Source organism: Dermacentor silvarum, chromosome 1, assembly GCF_013339745.2.
Source record: "Dermacentor silvarum isolate Dsil-2018 chromosome 1, BIME_Dsil_1.4, whole genome shotgun sequence".
NCBI lineage: Eukaryota > Metazoa > Arthropoda > Arachnida > Ixodida > Ixodidae > Dermacentor > Dermacentor silvarum.
Genome location: NC_051154.1, coordinates 392,433,520 through 392,460,833, shown reverse-complemented (window position 1 = coordinate 392,460,833; position 27,314 = coordinate 392,433,520). Strand labels below are relative to the sequence as shown.

The 27,314-nt window shown below is 48.0% G+C and overlaps 1 protein-coding gene across 1 annotated transcript; it reads left to right on the top strand.

The window, feature by feature from the left end:
• On the top strand, nucleotides 1-27,314 carry LOC125943824 (uncharacterized). The gene is made up of 5 exons (XM_049663350.1): nucleotides 1-29; nucleotides 335-410; nucleotides 6,116-6,236; nucleotides 26,981-27,193; nucleotides 27,241-27,314. The coding sequence occupies exons 2-5, from the start codon at nucleotides 348-350 to the stop codon at nucleotides 27,312-27,314; spliced, it is 471 nt and encodes a 156-aa protein (XP_049519307.1). The 5' UTR covers nucleotides 1-29; nucleotides 335-347.

Sequence of the window (27,314 nt, the reverse complement as noted above, 5' to 3'; positions counted from 1 at the left end):
ACGAGCAGCGGATCGCCATTCGACTCGAGGTAAGTGTGTTCTTTTGGCTCTTCGAAGAGCGGGGCTTGCGCAGCTTTGTTCAAAAACTACACAGAAAAACATCCAGCGAGGAAGCATGTGCGCCGAAAGCAGCAATGCCTGACTAGCCGCTACTTTTTTCTGGCAGTTGCTGACTCGTGTCGATATCCGGGTAGCACTATGGCGAATTGCGACACCCTATTATTAGACGAAAGGACGAGCAGTGCTAGACATGCATGTAACGGAGGAAATCAACAGGGATATCACGGCGCTATATGGGCCCGTATAGGTAACGCTGCTAATTCTCTCGTCTTAGTCGCAGCTGCAACATGGCGCCACCACAGGAAGCCGACGAGAAGCTCCCGGCCGCCCTTGAACGCCGCGTCACAGGGGTGAGTGCGACTGCTCAGAACGTCGTAGCGCACTATATTCTCCGTTCCGTACAGAGCAGTCAAAGCTGCGGAGGCTAGAGAGACTTCTTGCAGGCGCACTTGGATACAGTTCGATGTTTTTTTTTTTTTTTAGTTTTTTTTTACCGCAATTGTGCGCAACTGTTTTTTTTAATCTAGGCTCAGTATTGAATTAAAAAGTTTTAATCCTTAGAACCAAACACAATGTGATATACGGCTGCTAATGCATTTTTTTGCATCATTTTTATTTTTGTTGTTCTTTTCTGATTTTTTTTTTATTCGCAACCCGTCGCGAGGGGCCTCACGTGCATGCTCATGTGAGCGAACGCTGTTGGCGCGCAGCGAAACGTAGACGGAACGCGCGGAGTGACAAATTTTCTTGACCGAACTTCTTGCGTAGCTTCGACAGCGTTGACTGCTATATGTATGGAACGGAGTATGAGTGCAAGCGAAGGTTTGGTAGAGACGCATAGTATGTGTGCCAGCAGGTATCGCATCATGTCAAGACAACAAGCCCGCGACGTAGTCTGCTTGCTTAACTGCGCTTACAAGCATCCGATGTCGTTAAAGAAAGAGTAATATTTCAAAACAAAAACGCCCGTCGTCGCTTTCTCGGGAGGTTCGGATCGATATATATATATATATCGGCAAGGTTCTAGCAAAAAGAAAGAGCGACGGGAAAGAGGTGTTTAATTATCTCATCGCACGCTCGTTTGCAAGTAATAAGCGCCCTATTTGGAAATCGAAACAGTGCAGGCGTAAAATGCAATACCCCTGACTCTAAAGTTACAGCTTTATTTTGTCATTATTCATTCTCACATGCATTTGTGTTTGCTTGTGCGGTGTTTCACTGTTGATATACGAACCAAAGAAAGTTTTTAATACTGCAGAAAAATGCAGTTATAGAGAAGGTATGAATGTACCTAATTCCCAGATTATTTAATCTTCATCCAGTCAGTTTAATTTGCTGACTATTTATCAGTTCTACCAAAAAAGTTAGTCGCCCATTTAAAGAACCTTATTAGATCTAAGAAACGAGACATTAAAGAAAGATACGTGCATACAACCTACAGCTTCAGATATCCACACTACCAGATCTATAGGGCTCCTACTGACTACGGTTTCCGAATGCTTGCTTACAAAATGCCCAACTTTCTGAATATACATTCTACAGTATACATGGCATCTGAGAGTGTTTCGCTTACAGCACAATACAAAAGAAGAAAATGCATTCTATTTATTGTCTCCTACAACAACATTGGACGTTTTAGTTTGTGCTGGTGACACCTTTCTCTGCCCATGTACTACTGGTTTTGACAATTTGTATTTTGTTTTTCTTGACGATGTGCACTTATGTTTAACATTCCTATGTGTACTCACCGATTGCTATTGTAACCGATGCGTGCCTATCAGCTGCAAGTGTTTGCTTTTTTATTGTTTTAGGGAGGGGAGGCCTTAGGTGTGAAAGCACCTTTAGTCTTGCTCTCCAGGGTTTGTTTTCTGCTGTAAACGAACCAAAATAAACTTCAACTCGGGAAGCCGAGTTGCCCTCATATGGGCACACGCAGGAAGGGCAATACAAGGTGCCGCTGTGTTGTTCCATTAGGACTACTATAGAATTTCGAAAAAAGATATTCGGCCGGGAAACAAACTGTTTTATTGCATAATCTAGTTAATATTTGAAAGCGTCCTGCCGGAAGCCCGAACGGGGAGAAAATGAGCTGTTTAGGCTGCATTAAAGAAGGAGTACTAGTTGGCACACTTGATTTTCTGCATTAAATAAAGCTCTTGGACGTCGAACCCCACGAAAAAATATTAGCAAGCCTCAGGGCGCCCTTAATAATTCACTTGTAACTTTTCTAATTTGCAGGTGTATGTATCGTGGTGTCATTACGTAGGACGCAATTATACATCACGTAATTAGCTGCACGTAAGAGCAGGCCATCGTAACGTTTGCTTTCGCTCCCGCTCGCTCGTTCGAACGCTATATATGTTGCTGCACGGTGTCGCACAGCGCGTATAGCATCGGGCCTCCGAACAACAAGCGTTTGCTGTGTTTCGGTCGGGATGATTGACGGCCGGCTGTAACACGACGTGCCACGTAGTTTCCGCCGAAGTTGCCTTCGAGCAACTGTGTAACCTCCGCCATGCACTGGGAATACTTGGCGTCCTCGTCCTGACGGTTCCAACCAAAAATGTCTTTGCGCAACGATAATTACTTTAACACGAACATTAGAAGCACAACTATGCTAGCGGAAGACTTTCCGCCATGGTGTCGACTCTGCTGACAGCCACCAATCGCCGGAAAAAGGCCTAGGCCACTGCACGGCCGTCGGGTGCATGCGGCGTTTCAAGGCGCACGTGCAACGAATTTTGCTAGCGTACGTCAGACAGAGGAACCTCTTTTTAGGCATGTCAGCGCACTAAGTTGAAAAGTAAATAGCATTTGCTGATTAGAGTCCATGTGATACTGATTCGTGCATGATTAATTGCATAGACTGGTCCCTGCGTGGAGGTCTGAGTACAAAAGGTGATTACAAGGTGACAGCGTGCCACAAACTGCAGGATTATCGGACTAATGCATGGTAACTTAGCGTGGTGTCGTGAATGGTAGTCAGCAGTTGACAGGTGACATTAAACATGATAATGCTTTAAGCGCATAGTGGGTTGAATTATTCTTGCCGTGCGACTGGCCGCTCGAGGCACATTGCATGTATTCCCGGGCTTCTTTCACGTTCGGAAAAACACTTTTATGTAGCACGGATTGAGCAACAGAAAGCTGTGTCGGGAGTTTCTCATCTTGCTCTACAATTTTCTCATTTACACTTTTCATCTAATTAAAACATTTGAGAAGGTAATTAGGGCTAATTATGTAATTAGGCGGAATGGAAAAAATAATCAGTATCTCCAAGGGATGGCAAACAACATTATACCTTGGTTCTGTCCAGCGGTGGCATTCGCGTATTTTAAAATCTTGGTGCGTGATAGTTGGTACACCCTGTATATGCCAGCGGTGGTATTTGGGCAAGTCTTTCTGGTAAAGCCACTACATCTGCATTCAAAACATTTCAGCTACGAGCGTAGTGCAGGATGTGAGTCCACTTCGACAAAATGGAGCACCAGTGCAAATATCTGGGCATACCTATCCAGGGCCGCAAGTGTGTCTATATTGAAACCATTTCCATTACCGGCATGTATGGCAGTCCCATTGCCAGCGCCACTGCAGAATGTTAAGTGGTGTTCTCCCAAGCTGTTCATCAATGGAACTCTGCCTGGACTGTGTGCCAAATATTTTTGCATGTGAATGTGACGGTGCACTGGTAAGGCATTTGCTCGGGGCTGTATGTGTGAAAGCGTTTTGTTATTCAGAGTGTTTTTTTTTTACTTTAGGAAACTGGAGATGTGTGCAAAGTGTGACATTTCAGCGTACTAACGTATTCACTGGTTTGAAAAGTATTCATTGCGAGCTTATGCCTATTTTTGCCAGAGTGGTACACATATGCCTCTTGTGCGATGCTTTTCAGATAAACCGAGCATTGCTTACTTGCTTACTGAAATGCAGCTTCTAGTGCATTCCAGTTCATTTCCAGGTTTATGTAAGTTTCGTATATGAGGATTACACATTCATTTCTCGTGTACTAGAGTGATAAGATTAATTTATGTATGTATCCTTACTCAGTCACATCGTACACTGCATTACAGTGGTGTTCACTTATTACACTGACTTTCCTGCTTCAGTATTCTATACTACATTCACTTGATTGTTGCTTTTTGTTTTTATGGTTCTTTTAATTCCCACACAGTTACATTATTTGACGAATCCTAAAGGCAATATTTTTGATTTTGACATGTTCCCATTTTTATCACAGGATTGTTTTTGATTGTATGCCGCGTTATTCCTTTTTGTGTTCTTTTCAAGCTTCTAGATTATTGGTAATATTGCTTGGTGGCAGCTACCACGCGATTACAGCTCGCATTTTTCAGTCTACTTCTTGCAGTTGCTGTGACATTGATTTATAAATAATCTAGTCTGTTTATCTGGTACCATGTGCTAACTTCACTATGCTAAATAAGAAACATTAGCACACTCCGTGTTCTTGGTGTTCATAATTGTATATGTACTTACGCAATATATTTATGTATGTTCGTCATCGTTGATCAGTTTTCAGTTCATTGAGAATTGTTCTGCGAGTTTTAGTCATTGTTGATGTTCATTTTATTCCATTTACTTTGCATTTCTCATACCTTTCGCTCAAGCCTTTCCCATTTTGGTTGTAAACATCGTTGCTGCTTACCAAAGACGGTATTCCGTATTCATTTTTGTGGACATGTTCATTTTCATGTGGCTTGATAGAGCCACATGAAAGCCTGGATAGGCAACAGTGCGTGGCACTGTACCAGGCGCTCTTTTGCACGAGACGCCGACACTTCGACTCATCTGGAGCCCCCGAAAACGAGCTTCAGGTTATCGTAAACATTTCAAGACCACTTCTAGACCAGCTTTTTTGATAACGTCTTCAAAGTGTTTAGAAATCATATATGAATAGCCCAGGCAAAGGAAACATTTGTGTCTTTCCCCATCTTATTTCAAGACCAGCTTTTTGAATACCTTTCAGACCAGTTCTAGATCTTCTCAGAAAAATAATTAGGCCGGGCATTAGCAGACATATACGACGTTTAGCAACGAAGTTGTCTTATTCGAGTCTTCTTTAAACCATTTTATCGCCTCGGACAAACGCTATAAAAACGTTATGCATCTCTTCTTTGCTACCTAGGATGAGCGAGAGCATGCACTCAAGTCCTGTCGTGCACAAAGCAAACGCGGCGCATACGAATGTTGCTGCTGTCTGCTACGTAGTGTAGATACAGCGGCCGCCGTGGGGTGCCGCGACGAGTCCGCTGGCTGAGCGCACGGCGGCTCACTGAGGCCAACCGCGTTTGGCGCATCGTAGGATCCGAAAGCGGAAGTAGTGTTGTCTATGTGAACACCCAAAATTAAATTTGAACTGCGTCCCACGGTAACGTTCAGCAGGCGGAGTTTTGTGGGCCCGCCCCACACCGCCGTAGCCTTCAAGGCATTGAAGAAGGAGCGGAAGCACCGCAAGCAGGTTGTTTGATTGCTAATTACTCCGCTTCTTCTTAATGCATTATTTGTACTTTTTGAGAATAAGTATTTCTGAAACAGCCTAATTAAACTTTATATGTTCCGGGCCCCTTTAATTGGCTGACACCCCTGCCCGTGAAGCCATTCGTTCCAGCTTGTTTCTTGTCATGTCACGCTGAGGCAGCATTTAAACATGTCGGCGCTCTGGTTGAGCCTCGCTTCTAGTGCGAGAAGAGAGAGACAGTACAGCTTACTGGAAGTAATATAAAAGATGTGAATTTGTTCATTTGCCGCCATTTGTTAATTCAACTTTTCGGATAATTCAACGCAATCTTGCGGTCTTGCAAAGGATCGAATCAATGGGAGTCGACTGCATGTATAATATTGCGTGACTGATTTTCAACTTCTGGATTTTTTGTTGTTGCATAGCCCTGCATTGAAGTTTAACGTGGACCATGGTGGAAATAAATAAAATGGCATGCAAACATTTCTTGGGCAGGGGATTTTTTTTGCGGGGGGGGGGGGGGACTGTAATGCCTGAGTTGGTTGTGATGCCTGAGGCTTTTCGGGTATTGCCACGCAGGGACTCTCTCAAGCTACACCTGCCCTCCAAAGGCCTGAAAAGGAGTCTGCATCGGCATCTCATGAGCTGTCCATGCGAGATGTCGTCCAGCAACGGTTTGGACTGTGGAAGGCATCCAAGAGTGAGCGGTTTATCACATTCCCAAGCTATAAGTGGTCGATTTTGCATTGGAGACTTCTGGTCTCCTCACTAGCTCAGCTTGTAGAGTGGCTACCTATTTTCGTTAATGATAAATATAACTGGATGAAATTAATTCAGAATGTGGAGTCTAATCTCCTATTTTTCTATATGTCTTTATTCTTGCAATATCTTATCTGTGTATGTGCTGTGCCCCCAAGAAATGTGGAAAAATGGTAGTTTCTTGTGCAATGTTGGGGCTTGCTTCATTGCAAGCAAGCTCGAATATTATTTATTTTTACTTCAGTATTTCAGAAGAAGTTTTAATATCTACTATACACGTTTCGCGAGGGCACTTCCGACAGTCTGGCGTCGAGAGTATGTGTCAGTGTTGCCTGTTAAATCTGGACTGTGAGTTTGCCTTATGCTTGCGTTGCGGAGTGGTAGCTTTCCTTCGATGTTTGTTTTTGTCGTGAATGACTTGCGCTAGTAAGTAATGTCATATACTCATCAAAAGCATACAGGCCAGCACTGTGCAGTGTATGGGTGCACAAACAACCAGTGGAAAAGAACGATTTTGGGGACTATATATATATATATATATATATATATATATATATATATATATATACATATATATTATAAGACCGAGACCGACCGAGCTGTCAAGCGCTTTTTATTCCAAAAAGCAAACGCCCCAGCTCATGCGCGAAGAAGTAGAAGAACAGGGAAGGTGATGTGGCTATGTACAAATGAAAAGGACGAAGTACGTTAATAGTGCTTACACTAACTTCCCCCCGTCATGGAAGCGGCCAGCCTGGCCGCAGATTACAGATTATCTAAACGGGGAGTGAAGGGCTTCATCCGCGAGACGTGAACAATTTCGGCATTCCGGCGGCGCCGGTCAGTGACGGAGTGTACTGGGCGCACGAGATAGTTCACTGCAGATGTTTGCTGCACAACGGTGTATGGGCCAATATAGCGTTGAAGTAACTTCTCACATAGGCCTGGAGTTCGGGCTGGAGTCCAAAGCAGGACTTGGTCTCCAGGGTGGAAACGGAGGTCACGGCGTTTGTTGTCGCAGCGACGTTTGCGCTCAGCTTGGGTAGCTTGCGTGCTTTGCCGGGCGATTTGACGGCAATGTGCAACTCTGGCAGCAAAATCTTCTGGAAGGGACGCGGTAGGCGAAGAAGGTGCTAAAAAGAATTCTCTGTCAAATATGGTGGAAGGAGATCTTCCATATACAAGGAAGAAAGGGCTGTAACCGGTAGTCCGTTGAATAGCAGTATTATAGGCGAATGTCACAAAAGGAAGAATTTTATCCCAGTTAATGTGGTCAGGCCGGATGTACATGGAAATCATGTCAGACAGCGTACGGTGGAAGCGCTCAGTGAGGCCATTGGTCTGCGGATGATAGGTAGAAGTAGATTTGTGCACGGTATCAGTGGCCCGAAGAACGTCCTCGAGAACTTGGGAAATAAACGCCTTGCGACGGTCAGTCAGAAGAACGCGAGGAGCCCCGTGGCGCAAGACGATGGAGCGCAAGAAAAAGTCAGCAACCTCAGACGCGGTACCGGCTCGCAGAGGGGCAGTCTCGGCATATCTGGTTAAATGGTCGACCGAAGTGACAATCCAACGGTGACCAGAGGGTGTCAAAGGCAAGGGACCATATAAATCAATGCCAACAAATTCAAAAGGTGCGTGCGGGCAAGGCAGAGGTTGTAGTAAACCGGCAGGAGGGGAAGTCGAGCGTTTTCGGTGCTGACATGACGCACAGGAGGCAATATATTTGGCCACCGTTGTGGATAGGCCAGGCCAGAAGCAGCGGGTCTTGATGCGGTCGTAAGTCTTGTGGAAGCCTAAGTGGCCAGCCGATGCGTCGTCGTGAAGTGCCTCTAATACGCGCCGGCGAAGGCAGCGAGGTAGAACTGGGACCCACCGGTGACCTGTTGGGTGATAAACGTAGCGGTGTAGCACGCCACTTTGCAGGCGAAATTGTCGAAGTTGGCGTCGCAAGCGGCTGTTGGGTGGTTCGGCGAATCCACTAAGGCGATCCATGAGAGTTCGACAGTAGGAGTCGGCCCGCTGAAGCAAGACGAGATCAGAGCGTGATGAAAGCGTAGCTAGGTCCAGGGGCGTTATCGAGAGCTGGTGTGAGGCAGGCGTAGCATCGGAACGACGTGGTGGGGAAGGCGACGGCGCGTTACCGGGAGAGAGCGAGAGTGGGCAGCGAGACAATGCGTCTGCATCATGATGACTTTTTCCAAACTTGTACGTTATTGCAAAGTCATATTCCTGCAAGCGGAGTATCCAGCGTCCTAAGCGTCCTGACATGTTTTTCATTGATGACAGCCAACACAGAGCATGATGGTCGGTGACGATGGTGAAGTGGCGGCCGTAAAGGTATGGGCGAAATTTCTGAATCGACCAGACGATAGCCAGGCACTCTTGCTCTGTAATGGTGTAGTTCCGCTCAGCTGGAGAAAGTGTTCGGCTGGCATATGCGATGACTTGCTCTTTAGAGGCTGCATTACGTTGCAGAAGTACTGCGCCAATACCTTGTGCGCTGGCGTCAGTATGGAGTATGGTGGGGGCTCGATCATCGAAGTGGCGAAGCACTGGTCCGGAAGTAAGATGTTGCTTAAGAGCTTGAAAAGCTGATTCGCATTCGTTAGTCCATGTGAAAGAGGCACCGGTAACCAGTAGCTTGTGTAGAGGAGCTGCTATGGCAGCAAAATTGCGTATAAATCGCCGAAAATATGAAGCCAAGCCGAGGAAACTACGTAGATCTTTCTGCTGCTGGGGCCGAGGAAAGTGGAGAACAGCACTAATCTTTTCGGGGTCTGGCTGGATGCCATCTTTTGAGACGACGTGGCCCAATACTTTTATAGTCTTGCTTGCAAATTTGCATTTTTTTGTATTGATCTGGAGACCAGCATTTGCAAGGCACTTGAGAACTTCGTCTAATCGATGAAGATGTTGGCTGAAGTTAGACGAAAAGATGACAATATCGTCCAGATAACAGAGGCAGGTCTTCCATTTTAGTCCACGAAGTACGTTATCTATCATGCGCTCAAATGTGGCGGGAGCGTTACAAAGACCAAAAGGCATCACGTTAAATTCATAAAGTCCGTCTGGTGTAGCGAATGCGGTCTTTTCTTTGTCAGTCTCGTTCATCGGAATTTGCCAATAGCCTGATCGAAGATCAAGGCTGGAGAAATATTCCGCCCCTTGCAGTGTGTCCAAAGCGTCGTCGATTCGAGGTATTGGATATACGTCCTTGCGTGTGATCTTATTGAGTGCTCGATAGTCGACGCAAAAGCGAACGGAGCCATCCTTTTTCTTTACCAGAACCACGGGAGAAGCCCAGGAACTAGATGAAGGTCTAATTATCTTCCGCGCAAGCATGTCAGCAACCTGTTGTTCAATGACCCTCCGTTCGGACGGCGAGACACGATAGGGGCGTCGTCGTATGATAGCGGAACCGTCGGTTTCGATGCGGTGTGAAGCCACAGAAGTTTGGCTCAACACAGGGGAACAGCTATCGAAACAGGCTTTGTGCTTCGCTAAGACCGCCAGTAAGGCTTCGGACTGCGCGGCGGTTAGGTCAGAACCAAGAACGGCTGGGGGAGGGAAGGAATTATCCAAACCCGAGGTAGGTGCTGGCGATGAAGAAGGGCAAAGCGTGACTATAGAGATAGGTTGAGTGTTGGCGAGGGTTGCCACAGTCATCCCTTTGGGCAGCATCACAGGATCTGGGGTCGTGTTGCAGGCAGACAGAAGGGCGCGGCCACGTGAAAACCGGACGAGACAGGCGGCAATGAAGATTCCACGAGAAGTACAGCGGGAAGAAGGGGCGACTAGAGCGTCTCCGTCGGCGATCTGCCGGGATGTTACGGATACAACGCCTTCGTGACCAGGACGCAGGACGTAGTCTTCATCAATGGCCAAGTTCACGCATGAAGGTGAAGAATCTGTAACAGGTGCAAGCGCTGTATCCGCGATGTGGACAACTTCCTCTCTACATGAAATGACGGCTGAAGCAGAATGTAGGAAGTCCCAACCCAAGATAAGTTCATGGATGCACGTTGGAAGCACGATAAACTCAATGTGGTGGCGAATGCCGTCGATGAAAACACGAGCAGTACACTGTCCGTCGGGGTGTATTAATGCATTATTAGCACCATGCAAAATAGGTCCAAGATAAGGCGTTTTCACTTTCCGGAGCCGTGAACACAGATCACTACGAAGAACAGAAACGGCGGCACCGGTATCGATGAGAGCAGACGCGGGAACACCTTCAACAGTTACATAAAGCATGTTGGCCGGGCGAACAGGAGGAATTGTTGAAGACCGATAGGAAGCAGTTTCCCCTCCAAAAACTGCAACAATTAGTTTTCCGAGTGCTGGTCGGCAAGATGGGAAGTGGGACGAAGCGGCGATGTAGAGCGCCGGTAAGGCGAAGAAAAACGACGTCTGGCCGAACGGGAACTATGAGGCAGATTGGGAGCAACTGGAGGAGACGGTGAACGCCGCTGAGGGAACGAGTACGAACCGGGATAGTAGGAGTCTGGTCGGCGAGTGCGGTCTCTCTCGTGCTCAGCATAGCCTCATCTTTCATCCTGCTGGCGACGGCGGCAGAAGCGAGATATATGGCCGCGTATACCACAGTAAAAACAAACCGGACGAGGTGGACGCCACTGAGGGTAGGATGGCGCAGCAAGTGCTCTGGTTCCCATCGAGGCCAAATGGTCATAGGTAACGTCAGGAGGCACGGAGGTCACGGTAGGGGTGGGGAGCGAAGCAACATCCGCGTAGGTAGGTGAGGGGCGCGCTACCGGAGCAAGATGCGTCGAGGGCGTAGTCATCGCTGTCAACTCCTGCTTTACGACCTCGCGCAAGTCGAAGGTGGGGGTTGGGGCACAGGCAGTAGGTGAACGCCTCAGGTCTAATATTTGAAGCTCCTCGCGGATGGGTGCGGATGAGAGCACGTAGATCTGAAGAATGGGGAACCTGAGGATCGCTACTGTCATGTTGAAGACGAAGAGACTGCATCTCGTCCAGGCGCTGACACGTGGCAGTGATGTCTTGGACAGAAGCCGGATTTTGCACGATTAAGGCGTTGAACGCGACAGACCCAATGCCTTTTAATATGTGTCGCACGCGTTCGGCTTCCGTCATGCTAGGGTTCGCACGGCGGCACAGAGCCAAGACATCCTCTATGTGTGAGGTGTACGACTCTTGCGGAAGTTGGAGGCGCGTGCCCAGCTTCTGCTTGGCGACTTCTGCACGGCTAGACGAGGAAGCGAAGACTTGCCGCAGCTTGGCGGTAAACGTCGACCAATCCGCGATGTCGGATTCATGATTGAAATACCACGTCTGTGCAACACCGGTCAAGTAGAATGCGACGTGCCTCAATTTCTGGGTATCGGTCCACTTATTGCAAGAACTCACGCGGTCGTAGTTGTCGATCCAATCGTCGACGTCATCACCGCGGCGTCCCGCAAAGACAGGGGGATCACGTTGAGGGCACGTCACAGTCCAAGAGGGAACCGCAGGCGGAGTCGTTTGTGCGGTAGGGTTAGATGCGCCGGAAGAGCCGGGGTTGGAAGTGTCCATCATAGTAGGGGTAACCGGGCGCAGGCGGTGACCGGAACGTAGCTCCAGGGAGGACGGGAACGCGAGAGGACGTCGGGGTCTTGACGTACCTCCACCACTTTATAAGACCGAGACCGACCGAGCTGTCCAAGCGCTTTTTATTCCAAAAAGCAAACGCCCCAGCTCATGCGCGAAGAAGTAGAAGAACAGGGAAGGTGATGATGGCTATGTACAAATGAAAAGGACGAAGTACGTTATTAGTGCTTACAATATATATATATATATATATATATATATATATATATAGTGTGTCCACAACACATCACTCCGGGAGAGCACTGCCGATGAAGTATGTTCACGCGACACCGGTTTCCTGCATCGCCTGAGGACTTACCATTTCAGTCTGATATGACCCATTGCACACATCAGTTTGGTAAACCTAAAAATATTTTGGTAAACCCTCTTCAGCACATTTTCTAATAGGTTGCGAGAATTGTCACCTCTTCCATAGAATATTTTCTCATATGTAGCTGCAGAGGCTACATTTGTTATTCTTTCAAACACGACTTCATTCCAGTGCCTAATACTGGGGTCACACGGTGCACTTTTGATCGCGATCGAGCTCGGAAGCGTATGGAGCAACCACCGCATATCTACCAACCGCTGACTCGCGTCGGCGGGCCGCCGGCGCCTGGTTCTAAGCATCGCCCAACAGCTACGTACGCGCCTGCTTTCCTTAAATGAGGTAACCCTCAACCGCGAAACGTAATGGTGATCAGATTCAATCGACGACTACAGTCACATGTGCCCAGCAATAAGAATAAAAAATACCGCTGATTAGTACGCCAAGTCTCTAAGCAGCAGACGCGGCCGCCGCTACCGACGACGAAACGCCACATCCACTGGCTGGGCTTGTTGTTACCACTGCACTTCACACTCAGCGGTCACGCGAGCACGTGAAACATGTAACAAGTCAAGCGGCACAAGAGAAGCGAAGCGGAAGAAAACAATCGAAATAATGCTCGGCGAAGATCACACAAGTGCGGCCGGCCTGCTCTCGCAAGGCTCACAGTCCAAAATTGCGGTAAAACATGTTGTGACGCCAGGCGTCGCCCGTGTAGCGCAATGGCTTCACTCTCACTAGTGAAGCCGACGGGAGCGGGCGTGTAGAGTTGAGGTGCGATCCCAGCGCAGCAGGAGCAGCGTGCCAAAGATTTAGGTTTTCTTACTTTATATTTCGCTCGTTGTTTTGTAGCGTTAGCTACACTGGCCTAGCCAAGCCCGTTTCGCGCGGCACATCAAGAGCCGTGCTGCGCATGCGCAAGGATCAGTGATGTCACACGGCTTGCGCACCGGAGCCACCGGAGCCGGCACCTCTCGCGCACTCCGCCGCCGCCGCGCGCGACTCACCGCCGCCGGTCTGCGCATTCCAGAGGAGTGACGTCGTAGCCGTGGTAGACGCACTGGCGCCGGCGCGCGCTCGCTGTGCAGTCGCCGTCTGACACTGCGCTGGAGCCGCTGCGCTTCTGACTGGCGTTTGCCAGTGTGGTATAGCCATGGAGAAGGAGAGCGCAAATGCTGCTCAACAGCGCAGAAGAACGGAGAAGCTTGACTCATCGGATCCCGAAGTAGTTGCCTGGCAATTAGCGGTTGAGCGTAGGAGACAACCAGGAAAGCTAAGAATAATCAGCTGAACCTTTGCTAACGCTACGTATATCCTGGCATAGCCGAGCTAAGCCACTGCAACTTTTTTTTAGGAGTGTTAGCTTAGCCAAGCAATCTTTATAAATTACTTTCGGGCTTTTCAGTTTCTTGGTCTTTTCGCGTAGATAAAAGCGGGTAACAAATAATTGTCATTTTTCACATCTACGCCTTGTTAGTATAAGGTGATGGTTGGTACTAAGGGGAACCCACACATGCGCTGTTCTGAGTGCGAGCGTTCTTACGCGTTGGAAGAAACGCGGTTTGAGTCAGCACGCGAAGCGAACGTTGCAGATTTTATCTGTAAGATGTGTGCGCTAGGGTCGCGGCTAGACCGTCTAGAGCAGGAGAAGGATAAGCTAGCTAAGCGGGTGGGAAAGCTAGAAAAGGAACTTAAAAACGAGCAGAAGTAGAGGAAGCAGGTAGAAGAAAAGCTAGTTAACGTACAAATGCAGCTGACGGCCACCATTCCGCAAAGCAATGGTGAACGCATCGAGGCGAGCACCGCGAACGGAGCTGGCTCCGATGCGAGTGCAGCTAAGCCAGCCGAACCCTCCACGCCGGAAAGCAGTGGCGGAAACGTCAGTGATGGTCAGGAAGGGGATACCACTGACGCTGCCGCGGGAGAAAACAACAAAGCCATGGGCAAGCATAAGACAGGAGGGGACGGAATTGTGACCTCGGGGGCAGATTTCGGCGGTGAGGGGGAAGAAAAGCGTCGAGTTGTCTTTGTTGGGGATTACAACATGCGTAAAGTAGAAGCGGCGATAACAGATAGGGTAGGTGCAGGCGAACGAGTCCAGGTTAGCGCGCTTCCGGGAAAACCGATTAGAGAGGTGATAGCGAAAGCCAAGGAATGCATGTGGTGATGATGATGATAATTTATTGGCATCCCCTTTGGAACGGGGCGGCGACAAATAGTCACCTAGCCTGCTTGATTTAATCAGGTATACTATACATGTTCTTTATCTAGCATTTTTGTATACCTCTCTTTATTTTTATTTTTCAAAAATTTAAAGTGTACCGCTACTTGAATCAATGGAGGACACAATGGAGGAGAGACACCTAGAGGTGATGATGGGCAGAGTGGTTGGCGTACTGCATGAACGAGGGGCGAGGATCACAAAGCAAATAGCCAAAGGGGTCACCGACCTGCGGAATGTTTCAAAGGAAGTACAAATCGCGGTGTGCACGGCGCCAGAGTTTGAAAGGCAATGGTAGGAAATTAAAGGGGCAGTCCTTGCAGTAAACAAGGAAATTTGGACTCTAGCTAAAGCAATGAATCTTACGGTCATTGACATCAGCCGAGAAGTGCACCGACCAGCTGGGAAGGCGCTTTTGTGCGTGACGGCATACAAGTGAAAGTGTAGTGGATATAGTGAAAGTGTTGCAACACCAATCGGACGTCGATTCGCGGCACGAGCTGTAGCTTTTTTAGGCGGGCCCCAGGAAATCAGGAAGCAGGATTAAGTATTGAACCTAGCGAAACACTAGTAAATGTCAGAATTAGACGACCAGGACTCAAAAAAAGACGCAGAAAGGATAGGAATAGAGAAGGTAAAATTTGCTACATGAACATGCAGGGTGGTCGCAAGCAGGAAAAATGGCTGGAAATTCAAACGCAGCTGAATGATGAAGCGATTAGCGTGTACGCTTTGACCGAAACGCATCTGCGAGATTTGGAGCAGCCGCCTGTTATTAACAATTTTGTATGGGAAGGGTGCAACAGAATCACCGGGCCAAGGAAAGGCGGAGGCGTAGGCGTACTAATTAGGCGAGGTCTGAAGTGGGGAAGGGCAGACGAGACATGCAAGGAGCATTTATGGATTAGCGGCACATGGCAAGGCAAAAAGACGTGGCTGGGAGTAACTTACCGATGGACAGGTAGTGATAGCACAGAAAAACATAAGGAATTGGTTGATTGCATTAGAAGCAATATTAATGAGTTCGGTAAATCGGGCCAGGTGATATTAGTGGGAGATATGAACGCACACATAGACGATTTAGACAGATACGTACGCTGATTACAACGGCTCTCTAGTGCTGGATCTGTATGATGAACAGAACCATATAGTAATTAACAGGAAGCATAAGTGTCATGGGCAAGTAACGTGGCAATGCGGAAACAGGCAGTGATGTATTGACTATGCCATAGTCTAAGAACAACTAGACCAAATGATAATAGATGAAAATGGAAAAAATAGCTTGGGAAGCGATCATAGACGTTTAGCATTAAAGTTTGGGAGAACACGAACAAATAGCATCAGAATGTTTAAAAATGAATGACGAGCAAATAACAGAGATGGCAAAAAAAGAGAAGAAAATTGAGGCTTTTCTTACAGCAGTCTGGGAATATTAGTAACTGGTGGACGTTATGCAGCATGAAATAAGGCACACACGGCAAAAAAATTGTTGGATTAGAAAGAGGAAACCACATGAGTGATGGAAGAAGGAAATAAAATAAGCTGTAGAAGAGCGTAAAGAGTCAACTAGGGCTCATCGAGAAGCCAAAAAGTTGGGATTACAAGAAGAGTTGCTCTTTAGAAGGAATACACATCGAGAAAAGAAAAGGGTGGCGAGTGAGCTCGTGCAAGAGAAAATTAAATGCTCAAGTGAACGTTGGGTGCATAACATTCACAAAAGAGACAAAGGCGCCCCAAAAAGATTGTGGAACCATATAAAAGCACTGGGAGCTCCACCTGAAAACTCGCAAACGGGTACAAGGGATGAAGACTAACATCTACGAAGGAGACGATGCGCTGCGGTACATCACAGACGTTATTAGGGATAACTTCGGCACGAGAAAAAGCGTAGTTCAGACAACAGATCCAGCAACAGCAGAGAGGCCTGAGAGATAAAAATTTAGCACAGAAAACTTTTATTGGAAAAAGGCAGCAGAAAATGTCCCTAATAACACGGCAGCAGGACGCGATGAAATCCCAATACAGGTAATCATAAACCTCCGTCCAAAAAGCAAGGCACTGCTGACTAATGCCATAAAGCAAGTGATTAGAACAAAGAAAGTTCCCGTTGGATGGCGGGAAAGCATCTCTCTACAAAGACAAAGGAGATAAGGATAAGACGAGCTCGTACAGACCAGTTACAGTAACGTTGGTGATATAAAGGATGGCAATGCAAGCCATAAAATTGGAACTGTCGAAGTGGGTGGAGAAAAACGATGTATTGGGGGAACTACAGAAAGAGTTCAGGCCAGGCAGACGCTTAGAGGAAAATGTGTTTGTACTAACTCAGTGCATAGAGATATCAGTAGCTCAGAAAAGACCTTTATCGATAGCATTTCTAGATATTAAAGGAGCTTATGACAACGTAGACAGGAAATTGCTATGGGATATTATTATTCTTCAGCACGAAGGCACAGATGACGATTTCGTGGAGCTGCTGAGGGAAATATATAGAGACAACCAAGTACAAGTTGTATGGGAAGGCCGAAAAAGTAATGAAATGGTGGGATTCACCAAGGATTGAAGCAAGGGTGTCCTCTGTCACCATTGTTGTTCACAGTTTACGTTAACGGCATAGAAATACGACTGGAAAACAGAGAATTGGGTTTTGATTTATCCTACATGCGTAATGGACAAATGGTGAAGCAGAAGGTCCCTGGACTGATGCACGCAGACGACATTGTGCTACTAGCGGAGAATAACAAAGATTTACAGATACTTGCGAATATCAGTGGGAATGCAGCGACAAATCTAGGCCTTAAGTTTAGCACAGAGAAATCAGGAATTATGATCTTTTATGAAGACACGAATAACTTCGTGGTGTCAATTCAACGGCAAGTAGTACCCATAGTGAAGCAATATAAGTACCTCGGCGTACACATAAACGAAGGAAAGAATTACTCAAGCAACCATCAAGATAATCTGAAAATAAAGTGGAAGCGGAATGAAGCAATAATGAAACATAGAGAGCTGTGGGGCCACAATAAGTATGAGGTGGTGCGTGGAATCTGGAAAGGAGTAATGGTGCCAGCGCTAACATTCGCAAACTCCGTTCTATGTTCAAAATCGGATATCTTGTCGGGTTTGGAAGTTAACCAAAGATCAGTAGGGCGGTTGGCTTTGGGAGCCCACGGTAATGCCACAAATGAGGCAGTGCAGGGTGACATGGGTTGGGCCTCTTTTGAAGTAGGAAAAGCACAGAGCAAAATTAGTTTTGAAGAAAGGCTCAGGAATATGGATGAAAATAAATGGGCGGCTAAAGTGCACAAGTATCTGTACATAAAAAGCGTGGACACAGAATGGAGGAAGAGGTCAAGGAAGTTGGCAACCAAGTACAGGATAATCGAAACTGTAAATATAGACAGCCAGGAGTCATCAGAAAGAAAGTGAGAGAAATAGAAACCGTCATGGAAACAAAAAGGACAATGGAGATTTACAAGAATGATAAGAAGGAAACTAGAAGGGAAAATCTGTACGATAACACAAAGGGCAGTGCCTTGCTATTTGAGGCTCGAGCCGGTAGCCTAAGGACAAAAACTTACCGGAGCAAATATTCGGAACTAGATGAGGTATGTGTATGCCGCAGTTAAGAACCAGAGACCACTCAGCACATCCTAATGGAATGCGACGGTATCCACCCAGCGATAACTCCCAGAAGCGCTCGGGTTTAAAGTGGAAAGAAATATGAACAGATCAGCCGTAGAGATAAGCTAGAGACGATTAGAGTACTAGTGGGAAAAATTCACGGAAAAGATAGATACGACCTTATCTCTTAAAATCATAGCTAGCGATACAAGGTAAATTTTGAAAAAAAGAAAGAAAAAGAGTAATGAGAGGTATACCAAAATGCTAGATAAAGAAAATGTAAAGTATACCTGAATAAATCAAGCAGGTAGGTGAATATTTGTGACCACCCAGTTTCAAAGGCGATGCCAATAAATCATCATCATCATCGTCTAGGGTGCCTCGATGTCAGCGCCCGCTCCCGCCGTACAGGGTGGTGACAGTGTTTTACAAGACACGCGTTGCTCCTTCGCCAATTCATTTCAAGTGGATACGCCTTGCAAACTTACCAGCTACAATTCGTAAACCCGCCGTGGTTGCTCAGTGGCTATGGTGTTGGGCTGCTGAGCACGAGGTCGCGGGATCGTATCCCGGCCACGGCGGTCGCATTTCGATGGGGGCGAAATGCGAAAACACCCGTGTACTTAGATTTAGGTGCACGTTAGAGAACCCCAGGTGGTCCAAATTTCCGGAGTCCCCCACTACGGCGTGCCTCATAATCAGAACTGGTTTTGGCACGTAAAACGCTATAATTTTAATTACAATTCGTAAATTCCAAAATGTGCCGTAAAGTAATTAAGAAGTTAATTAGCGATTTTTTCATATGTGTTTTGATTTCTCGTGCAAGTAATATCCACCTATCTTAGCAATCCATCTCAATAACTAGAATTATGTTGTCTGCAGCAGGCTAATTTTACAAATTCCGTAAAACTTAAAAGTGATCACCCCATACGTTTTGGAAATAAACATTCCCTTTCTTTTAGGGAGATGTCTCACTATGTTTCCCTTTCTCGAATTACCGTGCTCATCATGGGCCGTTGCATAAGTGAACTAATATATATATATATATATACATATATATATGTATATATTGTGAGCGCATTTTGGGCATATCATCTTCGTCGTCTGCGCATACGACGCATCATCTTGTGTGAGCGCATTTTGGGCATATTGTCGTCGTCATCTGTACATACGACTCATCATTATCTTTTGTCTCGTGCGGTGCTTCGTCTCTGCCTCGGGCGCCTGCTCGGAAATAAGGCATCGCATCGGTCGACGTCTCACAAGTGGTGGAGTGTGCTTCGATTCCCACGTGCTCTTACTTTCCCGATTCCCTTGGAGCTCCGGTCCGGTCGTAGTTTGCTCTCACCTAACACGGCGATGCAAAAACCAACCCATCCAGCAGTGCTGCTACCACCTCTGCTCAGCCAGCTGTCCCCACTACCTGGACGGTGAACACCAAACACCGAGATCCTCCCGTCTTTGCCGGCCTCCACGGCGACGACGTGGAAGATTGGCTCGATCACTACAACAGAGCCAGCGACATCAACCATTGGGACGACACGCACAAATTGTGGTATGTCGGTTTTTACCCAACCGAAGTTGCGAAGACGTGGTACCACGAAAGATATTTTTTGGACTGGCCATCATTCACCCAGCAATTTCGCTAGATATTCAGCATGTCCTCTGGACGCTCCGAAGTCGCGAAACAGAGGCTGGCAACGCGCATACAAGAAAAGGACGAGTCCTATACATCCTACATTGAGGATGTCCTCGCTCTCTGCCGCCGCGCACAGAGTGACGTGGCGGAAGCTGACCGCGTTCGCCACATACTGAAGCGCATCAACACAGTCGCCCTGAATGCTCTCGTCATGCAGAGCCCAAACTGCGTTGGTGATATTATCACAGCATGCCAACGTCTAGACACGCTCCAGTCTATTCGCCTGCCACGCGCCTCTTGCGACCCTCGTCTCAACGGTGATGCTGAGTTGCGAGCCCCGATACGCACTCTCATCAGGGAGGAACTTCACGGACATCTTTCTGGACCTGCGACGCTTGCAACCGTTCGCCCCGCTCCTTCTGGACTGCGTGACATCATCAAGGACAAACTGGCGTCAATGACAAACGCCCAAATGGACACGTCTACTGGTCCAATTCGTCCGCCAAGATATGCCGGAATTGCCTCCCGGCCTCCCTCGACCGTTCAGTCTCCACCTGCCGAAGCTTACCGCGACCCCCTGCTTCGCTGGCAGCGAATACTCCTGCGCAGCCGTGCTACTCTCCGTGGCGGTCGTCGCGCCCGGTTTGTTTCTACTGCGGTATTCGGGGCCACATTTCTCGCTACTGCCGTCGGCGTCAGCAGGGTGAAAGGCGGGGCTATGCTACCTTTGAGCGAGACAGCGCACCTAGGTTTGATTACTACGTTCCCGGGCGTCACCCAGGTGAAAGGCGAGGCTACGCCACCTTTGAGCGCGACAGGACACCAGGGTTAGATTCCTATGTTCCTGAACCGTACACAACCTTTTCTGGTCGCTCTCCTTCACCTTCTCAGGACATGGCTCGAGCATCCCGCTCGCCCCGGCATCGCTCTCTTTCACCTTACCGCCATCCCACATCGCCCTTGCGTGCTGCTTCCCATGTTGTGGACACCCGTTCGGTAAACTAGAGGCTGCAGTTTTTGGAGGAGAAACTGCATCGTATCGAACTTTCCCTATTCCTCCTGCTCGCCCCGCCAATTTGCTCTCGGTTTGTGTGGAAGGCGTTTCTGTCGACGCCCTTGTAGATACTGGAGCCGTTATTTCTGTTATACATCGTGAACTGTGCTTCTGTCTGCGAAAAGTGCAAACGCCGTATGTTGGTCCAGTCCTATGTGGTGCCAATGACGTTCCCATCTTTCCTACCGGACAGTGCACAGCTCGCGTTTTGATAGACGGTATTCGTCATGTGCAACTTGCGGTGCTTTCGACATGCGCTCATCAGATGATATTAGGATGGAACTTCCTGTCCGCCGCTTTTGCACTAATTTCGTGCGGCGACCCAAGGATTCACATCAGCGACACCGAGACTTATCCCGTTTTCGATTCCCCGTGTCCCAACCTTATTGCAGCAGCGGATTTTATTATCCCGCCAGAGGAAGAACGTATTCCTACCGTTGAGTCAACAGACATTGTCGACGGAGACGCATTGGTTGTACCTTCTCAGCGCTGCATTTCTCGCGGAGTCACCATCGCTTCTTGCTTGGTCCGGTTCTCGAGTGGCTGTGCCAGCCTCACAGCCTTTAATACGACTCCTGAGCCACTACTACTGCCGAAAGGGTCTACTGTCACCAAGCTCTCCGACGCTGCGCCGGTATGTGTCGTCAGTGTTTTGCCTGCCACGTCTTCCGTGCATTGTACGCCCGCAGAAGGCCACACTAGTGCCTAAATATTAAGGCCACCTTGAGTGCAGATCTCAATCCGGCCCAAACCAATGTACTACTCACCATTTTAATGAAGCATGAAGCTTGTTTTGACGTTTCTTCGCGAGGCCAGGGTCAGACCACTGTAACTACTCATTGAATTGAAACAGACGGCTCTCGCATCATTCGCCGTCGCCCATACCGTGTGTCACCTTCGGAGCGAAAAGTTATAGACGCACAAGGGAACGACATGCTGACACGCGACATTATAAAGCCTTCAGCAAGCGCTTGGTCTTCTCCTGTTGGGCTTGCTAAAAAAACAGGATGGTTCTGTGCGCTTTTGCATCGATTATAGGGCGCTAAACAAAATTGCCCGTAAGGATGTTTATCGAATGCCTCGTATCGATGATGCTGTGGATACTTTACAAGGTGCCGAGTATTTCTCGAGCCTCGACTTGCGCTGCGGATATTTGCAGATTCCAATGCATGGGCCGGATAAAGAAAAGACTGCGTTTGCTACACCTGATGGCCTTTTCGAGTTTAACGTGATTCCTTTTGGACTGTGCAATGCACGAGCTACGTTTGAACGTATGATAGATACAGTACTTCGTGGCTTAAAATGGAAGACCTGCATTTGTTACTCGGACGACATCGTCATCTTTTCGTCGAGTTTCTCCCAGCACCTACAACGCCTAGACCAAGTTCTCGCGTGTCTAGCAAAGGCTCGTCTCCAACTCAATACTAAAAAGTGTCGCTTTGCAAGCCGAAGCATTAAAGTATTGGGCCACGTCGTCAGTAAGCATGATATCCAGCCTGATCCCGATAATATCGCTACAGTGCTGCAATTTCCGCCACGAACCACACTTAAAGAACTCCGCAGCTTTCTACGACTAGCGTCCTACTTCCGCCGCTTTGTCCGTGACTTCGCCGCCATCGCCGCTCCTCTACACAAGCTTCTGACTTCGAGCGCTTCCTTTGTGTGATCGGACGACTGTGAAGCCGCCTTCCAGACCCTCAAACGATTTCTCACGTCGGGGCCCGTGCTCCGTCATTTCGATGCAACCGCCACACTACACACACTGATGCCAGTGGGCATGGAATTGGCGCTGTCCTGCTGCAGTGGAATCAGAAGTCTGAAGAGCACGTCGTGGCTTATGCAAGTCGGGCTCTTTCTCCTGGTGAGCGCAACTACACAATTACAGAACAGGAATGCCTCGCCATCGTATGGTCAATACAAAAATTTCGATCCTATCTCTACGGCCGCCATTTCACAGTTGTGACCGACCATCATGCTCTCTGTTGGTTGTCGTCCCTGAAATACTTGTCTGGACGCCTCGGCCGTTGCGCTTGCAGGAATATGACTTCAGTGTCACGTATAGGTCCGGCAAACATCAAGATGCCGACGCTTTGTCGCGCTGCCCGCTGTCTCCAAACGCCCATGCTTCCGGTCTGCACGTCACAATCTAGCCACACATCTCAGCACACGCCCAGTAGCCCCGGACAGTCGGTTGCCTCAGTTGACTTTCTTCCGTCTACTGACCTCGTCTCACTCCAACCTACTGACCCATACTGCTGTACGCTGATCGACCGACTTACTGGCTTGGCACGACCCCCCAACAGTCGCTTAAGACGACAACTTTCACGTTTTAAGCTTCAAAATGGAGCTATATTTCGATCAATCTACCATCCTTCCGGTAACCGATGGGTACCAGTTATACCTCGCCCACTTCGACTCCAAGTATTAGAAGCATTTCACGACGACGCGACGGCTGGCCACTTGAGCTTTCATAAGACCTACGACCGCATCAAAACGCGTTGTTTCTGGCCGGGCCTTTCCACCTCTGTCACCAAATACGTTGGCTCCTGCGCGTCATGCCAACACAGAAAACGCTCGACACCCCTTCCAGCCGGTCCTCTGCAGCCTCTACCATGCCCGTCCACCCCCTTGAAAATTGTGGGCGTAGACTTGTACGGACCCCTCCCACTCACGCCCGCTGGTCACCGCTGGATCGTTACTGCCTCCGAAGTCGCCGAGTTTTCCGTGCACGGTATCGTTTTGCGCCACGGCGCACCTCGTGTCATCCTGAGTGACCATGGCAAGACGTTCCTATCGCATATCCTTCGTGAAGTCCTCCAGGCCTCTACACCACCCATAAGAACCACATCAGCGTACCATGCGCAAACAAATGGTCTTAAAAATCGTTTTCATCGAACTTTGTCCGACATGATGTCAATATATGTTCAACCCGATCACACCAACTGGGACACCATTCTACCTTTCGTGACGTTTGCGTATAATACTGCCGTCCAACGTACAACCAATTACAGTCCATTTTCATTTGTGTACGGTCGTGCACCGTCTTTCGTCTTGGACACTGCACTCCTTTCAGAACCTGCTGCTAATCCGCGTTTCTTCCTGAAGAATTTGCTGCTCGCATCGCCCGCTGCCGTGAAATTGCCTGCGCCAACATCGCTACCATTCAGGACCAAAGGAAAATTCGCTATGATGCGACGCGTCGCGTTGCTTCGTTCCGCTCAGGCGACGAAGTTCTTTTGTGGACACCTGTTCGCGCACAGGGCTCTGTGAAAAATTTCTGCACAGACATCTCTGCCCCTACACCGTTTTGCAAAGAACGTCGGCAGTTAACTACCGCGTCACTCTTGTCATCTCAGCTACTGACCGCCGCCGCCGCACAAGGAAATGGTTAAAGTATCTCGCCTGAAACCCTACACTCGCCGTACCTACTATTTCTAGCTTGCGGTCTTGCTGACCGCTTTCCTGAAGGGGGGGGGGGGGGGGAGTTAGTGTGAGCGCATTTGGGGCATATCGTCGTCGTCACCTGTACATCTGACTCATCATCATTATTTGTCTCGTGCGGTGCTTCGTCTCTGCCTCGGGCGGCTGCTCGGACATACAAGCGTCGCATCGGTCGACGTTTCACATTATATAGTGTTCTTGCTTTTCACTTATTAAAAAGGACAAATTCCGTGGTTTTATGAGCCGAAACCACGATCTGATTATTATGCGTAGTAACTTCGAAATAATTTGGACCATCTGGGGTTCATTGAATGTGCCCCTAAATCTAAGTAAACGAGGGTTTGTGCATTTTCCCCCGTTTGGAATTCGGCAGCCACAGCCGCGATCGAAACTGCAACCTCGAGCTTGCTTTTTTGACATTCGCATAGTGTGTCTCTGCTCCCGTAAGACAGTTTCCGACCATGTGTTCTTTATCATTCTTACCGTTCACACGCACGATTTCTATCTCGATGAATAAAGTACCTTCGGATATAGCGCTGCTGTATTTATTCGGCTCGTTTTGTCCTATATCTTTTCAGGGCATTACGCACCTAAAGCATTACGGTCAAAAGTTGCGTCAGTCTTTTACAGCGTAAGCTGTTATGGGCTCATATCAATAGCCGTTCCGGCTCGCGATTGTCGCTGCTGCCTCTGGATGACCCGAGCCTCCGCCAGTATGGTGGCGCCATCTAGGTAAGGCGCCTGCAAACGTGGCGTGCGCAGGCGCAGACGACAAGATGCGATTCAGACGAGGCGCGCCAGTATGGTGGCGCCATCTAGATAAGGTGCTTGCAAACGCAGCGTGCGTAGGCGCAGACGACGAGATGCGATTAAGACCATACGCGTAATCAACACGATCCCAATGTGAAATGTGCGCCACGTATTCTGGATACCTCTTCGGTACACGTTATGGCGTCTCCTCGCAAGGTACGAACCACTGCTGAAGAAGCGAATCGTCGAGCTACATGCGCGGCAACAACCAGGCATCATCGGGCTCAGCAGACTGCTGTGCAGAGAGCATTACAAGGCGCAGCTCGCCGTCGACGCCGGGCGGACAGTTTAGATCGTTCTCGTCAAAACGAGGCGAAGGGACTTTGTCGCGAAGAGCCTGGTGTGCGTGGTGCCGAAATTGGAGCTATTCTTGAGGCGCTCCGCGATCGCACGCTGTGACTGTGCTGCGTGTGCCGCGCAGGCCTGTGACTTTTTTTGAAGGACAACCTCAAAGACCTTTAGTGCACACCATATGCGTAAACTTTGTGTTTGAAACAACTTTGTTAGCGTAAGCGAAAACGTTTCAAAAACGAATAGTTATCTGCTGGGCTCGAAATGTACTCTAGTATTGCTTTAGTGTAAACGTTCAACCTCCGATTCTAAGCTGAGATGTAAGTATTGAGATGTACGTAATCATACAAACTGCGAAAATTAGAAATTTTTGCACTGTCAGCGAGCGCAGAACCTAAATTCCCGCTGTCCGTCATAGCGCGCCTTTGCGTGTTCCGACACAATATGCCGGCGCAACCAGACGTGTCACCACCCTGTACGGCGAAGCATTGCATCGTGGCTCCCTAGCAATGGCGATACTGAAACGTTGGTTTGTGAAAAGGTCTATAGTTATCGGGAACTTTGATTTCTTGTCTCATACTCCTGGTCTCCTCACCGCAATGTCTTTCCGGGCCCGAGTACGTGGCCCAAGCACGACACTAAGGTGACAATGTGGGCTTGTTGATGATTCATTAGGTCCAATTACGGTATTGTGCGCTTATAGCATCCGTATTGGATCAATTTCATCGTGATGGGCCGAATCAGCGCTTCTAGGTTGTTTTCCATTATTTGAACTAGGGCACCCGTTTCCTCCCCTTTCGTTATTTGCACCGAATATGTTGCAAGTGAACAAAATTGCTGCATGTTACAATAAAGCCTTGATAGATGTATCCTACAAATCGTTGTGTATGTGTTGGGAAATTTTAGCCACGATTGAGTCACATTAAGTACAAGAATGTTTGTGCACAACCAATAATAGAGCCGTAGGTAAAACAAGAGAAACTGAGTTGGAAGTTCCTACGCATTCATATTACTATTGCAGATTATCAATTTGCATAAAATTTGCCCAGAATGTAGACTAGTCTTTCTAAGAGACTGAAACTTCAACTTTCTCCTTCTAAATAAGATAACCTCAGGACCCCTGTCAGCTTCTTGTATAACTTCCTCAAAGTCTCTGTGGCCCTTGTTGAACTACAGGATGCCTATAGAGTGGCCATATATCTCTATAACAGTGCGTGAAACAAATCTTGTTTTCGGGCACAGCCACTAAATCTTGCTGTTGAGAGAGACTGACACATTTTGGGTTTTGCTTTCAACACAGCAAGACAGTTTTTCATCTGTCAGCCTTTAGTATGCAACAAGCATGACCTTTGCCTGAGCACTGGAGAAATTTATAGAATGAGATAGTGCCAACTCAGCCAAGGCTAATGCTTGCTTGTACTTGCACCAGGAAAGCTCGTCATCTAGTCAAAACTTTTGGTCATGATAATCATCAGTGGAGCATATATCTTAAAATCAAGCCCTACAGCAATTTCTTGGTTGGACAAATGCCTTGATTTTTTGGAAATGAAAAAATAATGTTGGAGCCTAATATTGCAACTAATATCTGAAAGATCACTATTAAGAAGATAGAATTTGTCGACCCTCATCTCCCCTTAAGTAATTGTTGCTATTCCTTTGCCTTTCAGATTCGTCACAAGAGAGCAGTCGGCTTTCAAAGAAGTCAGTATCAGGCACAGACCATTCGCTGGAAGATGCATCCTCGAGCAAGGCGAAAACGCTCGCTAACACACACGCTGGTTCCACTCATTTGGGCCCTGAAGCTCCCAAGCGGGACTCTCCACTCTACAGGCATGCGCAGGGGGACGATTATTTCAAGCGCCCCCTAGGTGCCGCCCCTCGTGTATCCCAAATCTCCACCGTGTCAGCCTCATCTTCTGCGTCACAGTCTCGTTCCTCGGGCCTGGGGTCCATGAGTACAACGACAGAGCGACGGACTCATTCCCACGTTTCGTCGTCTAA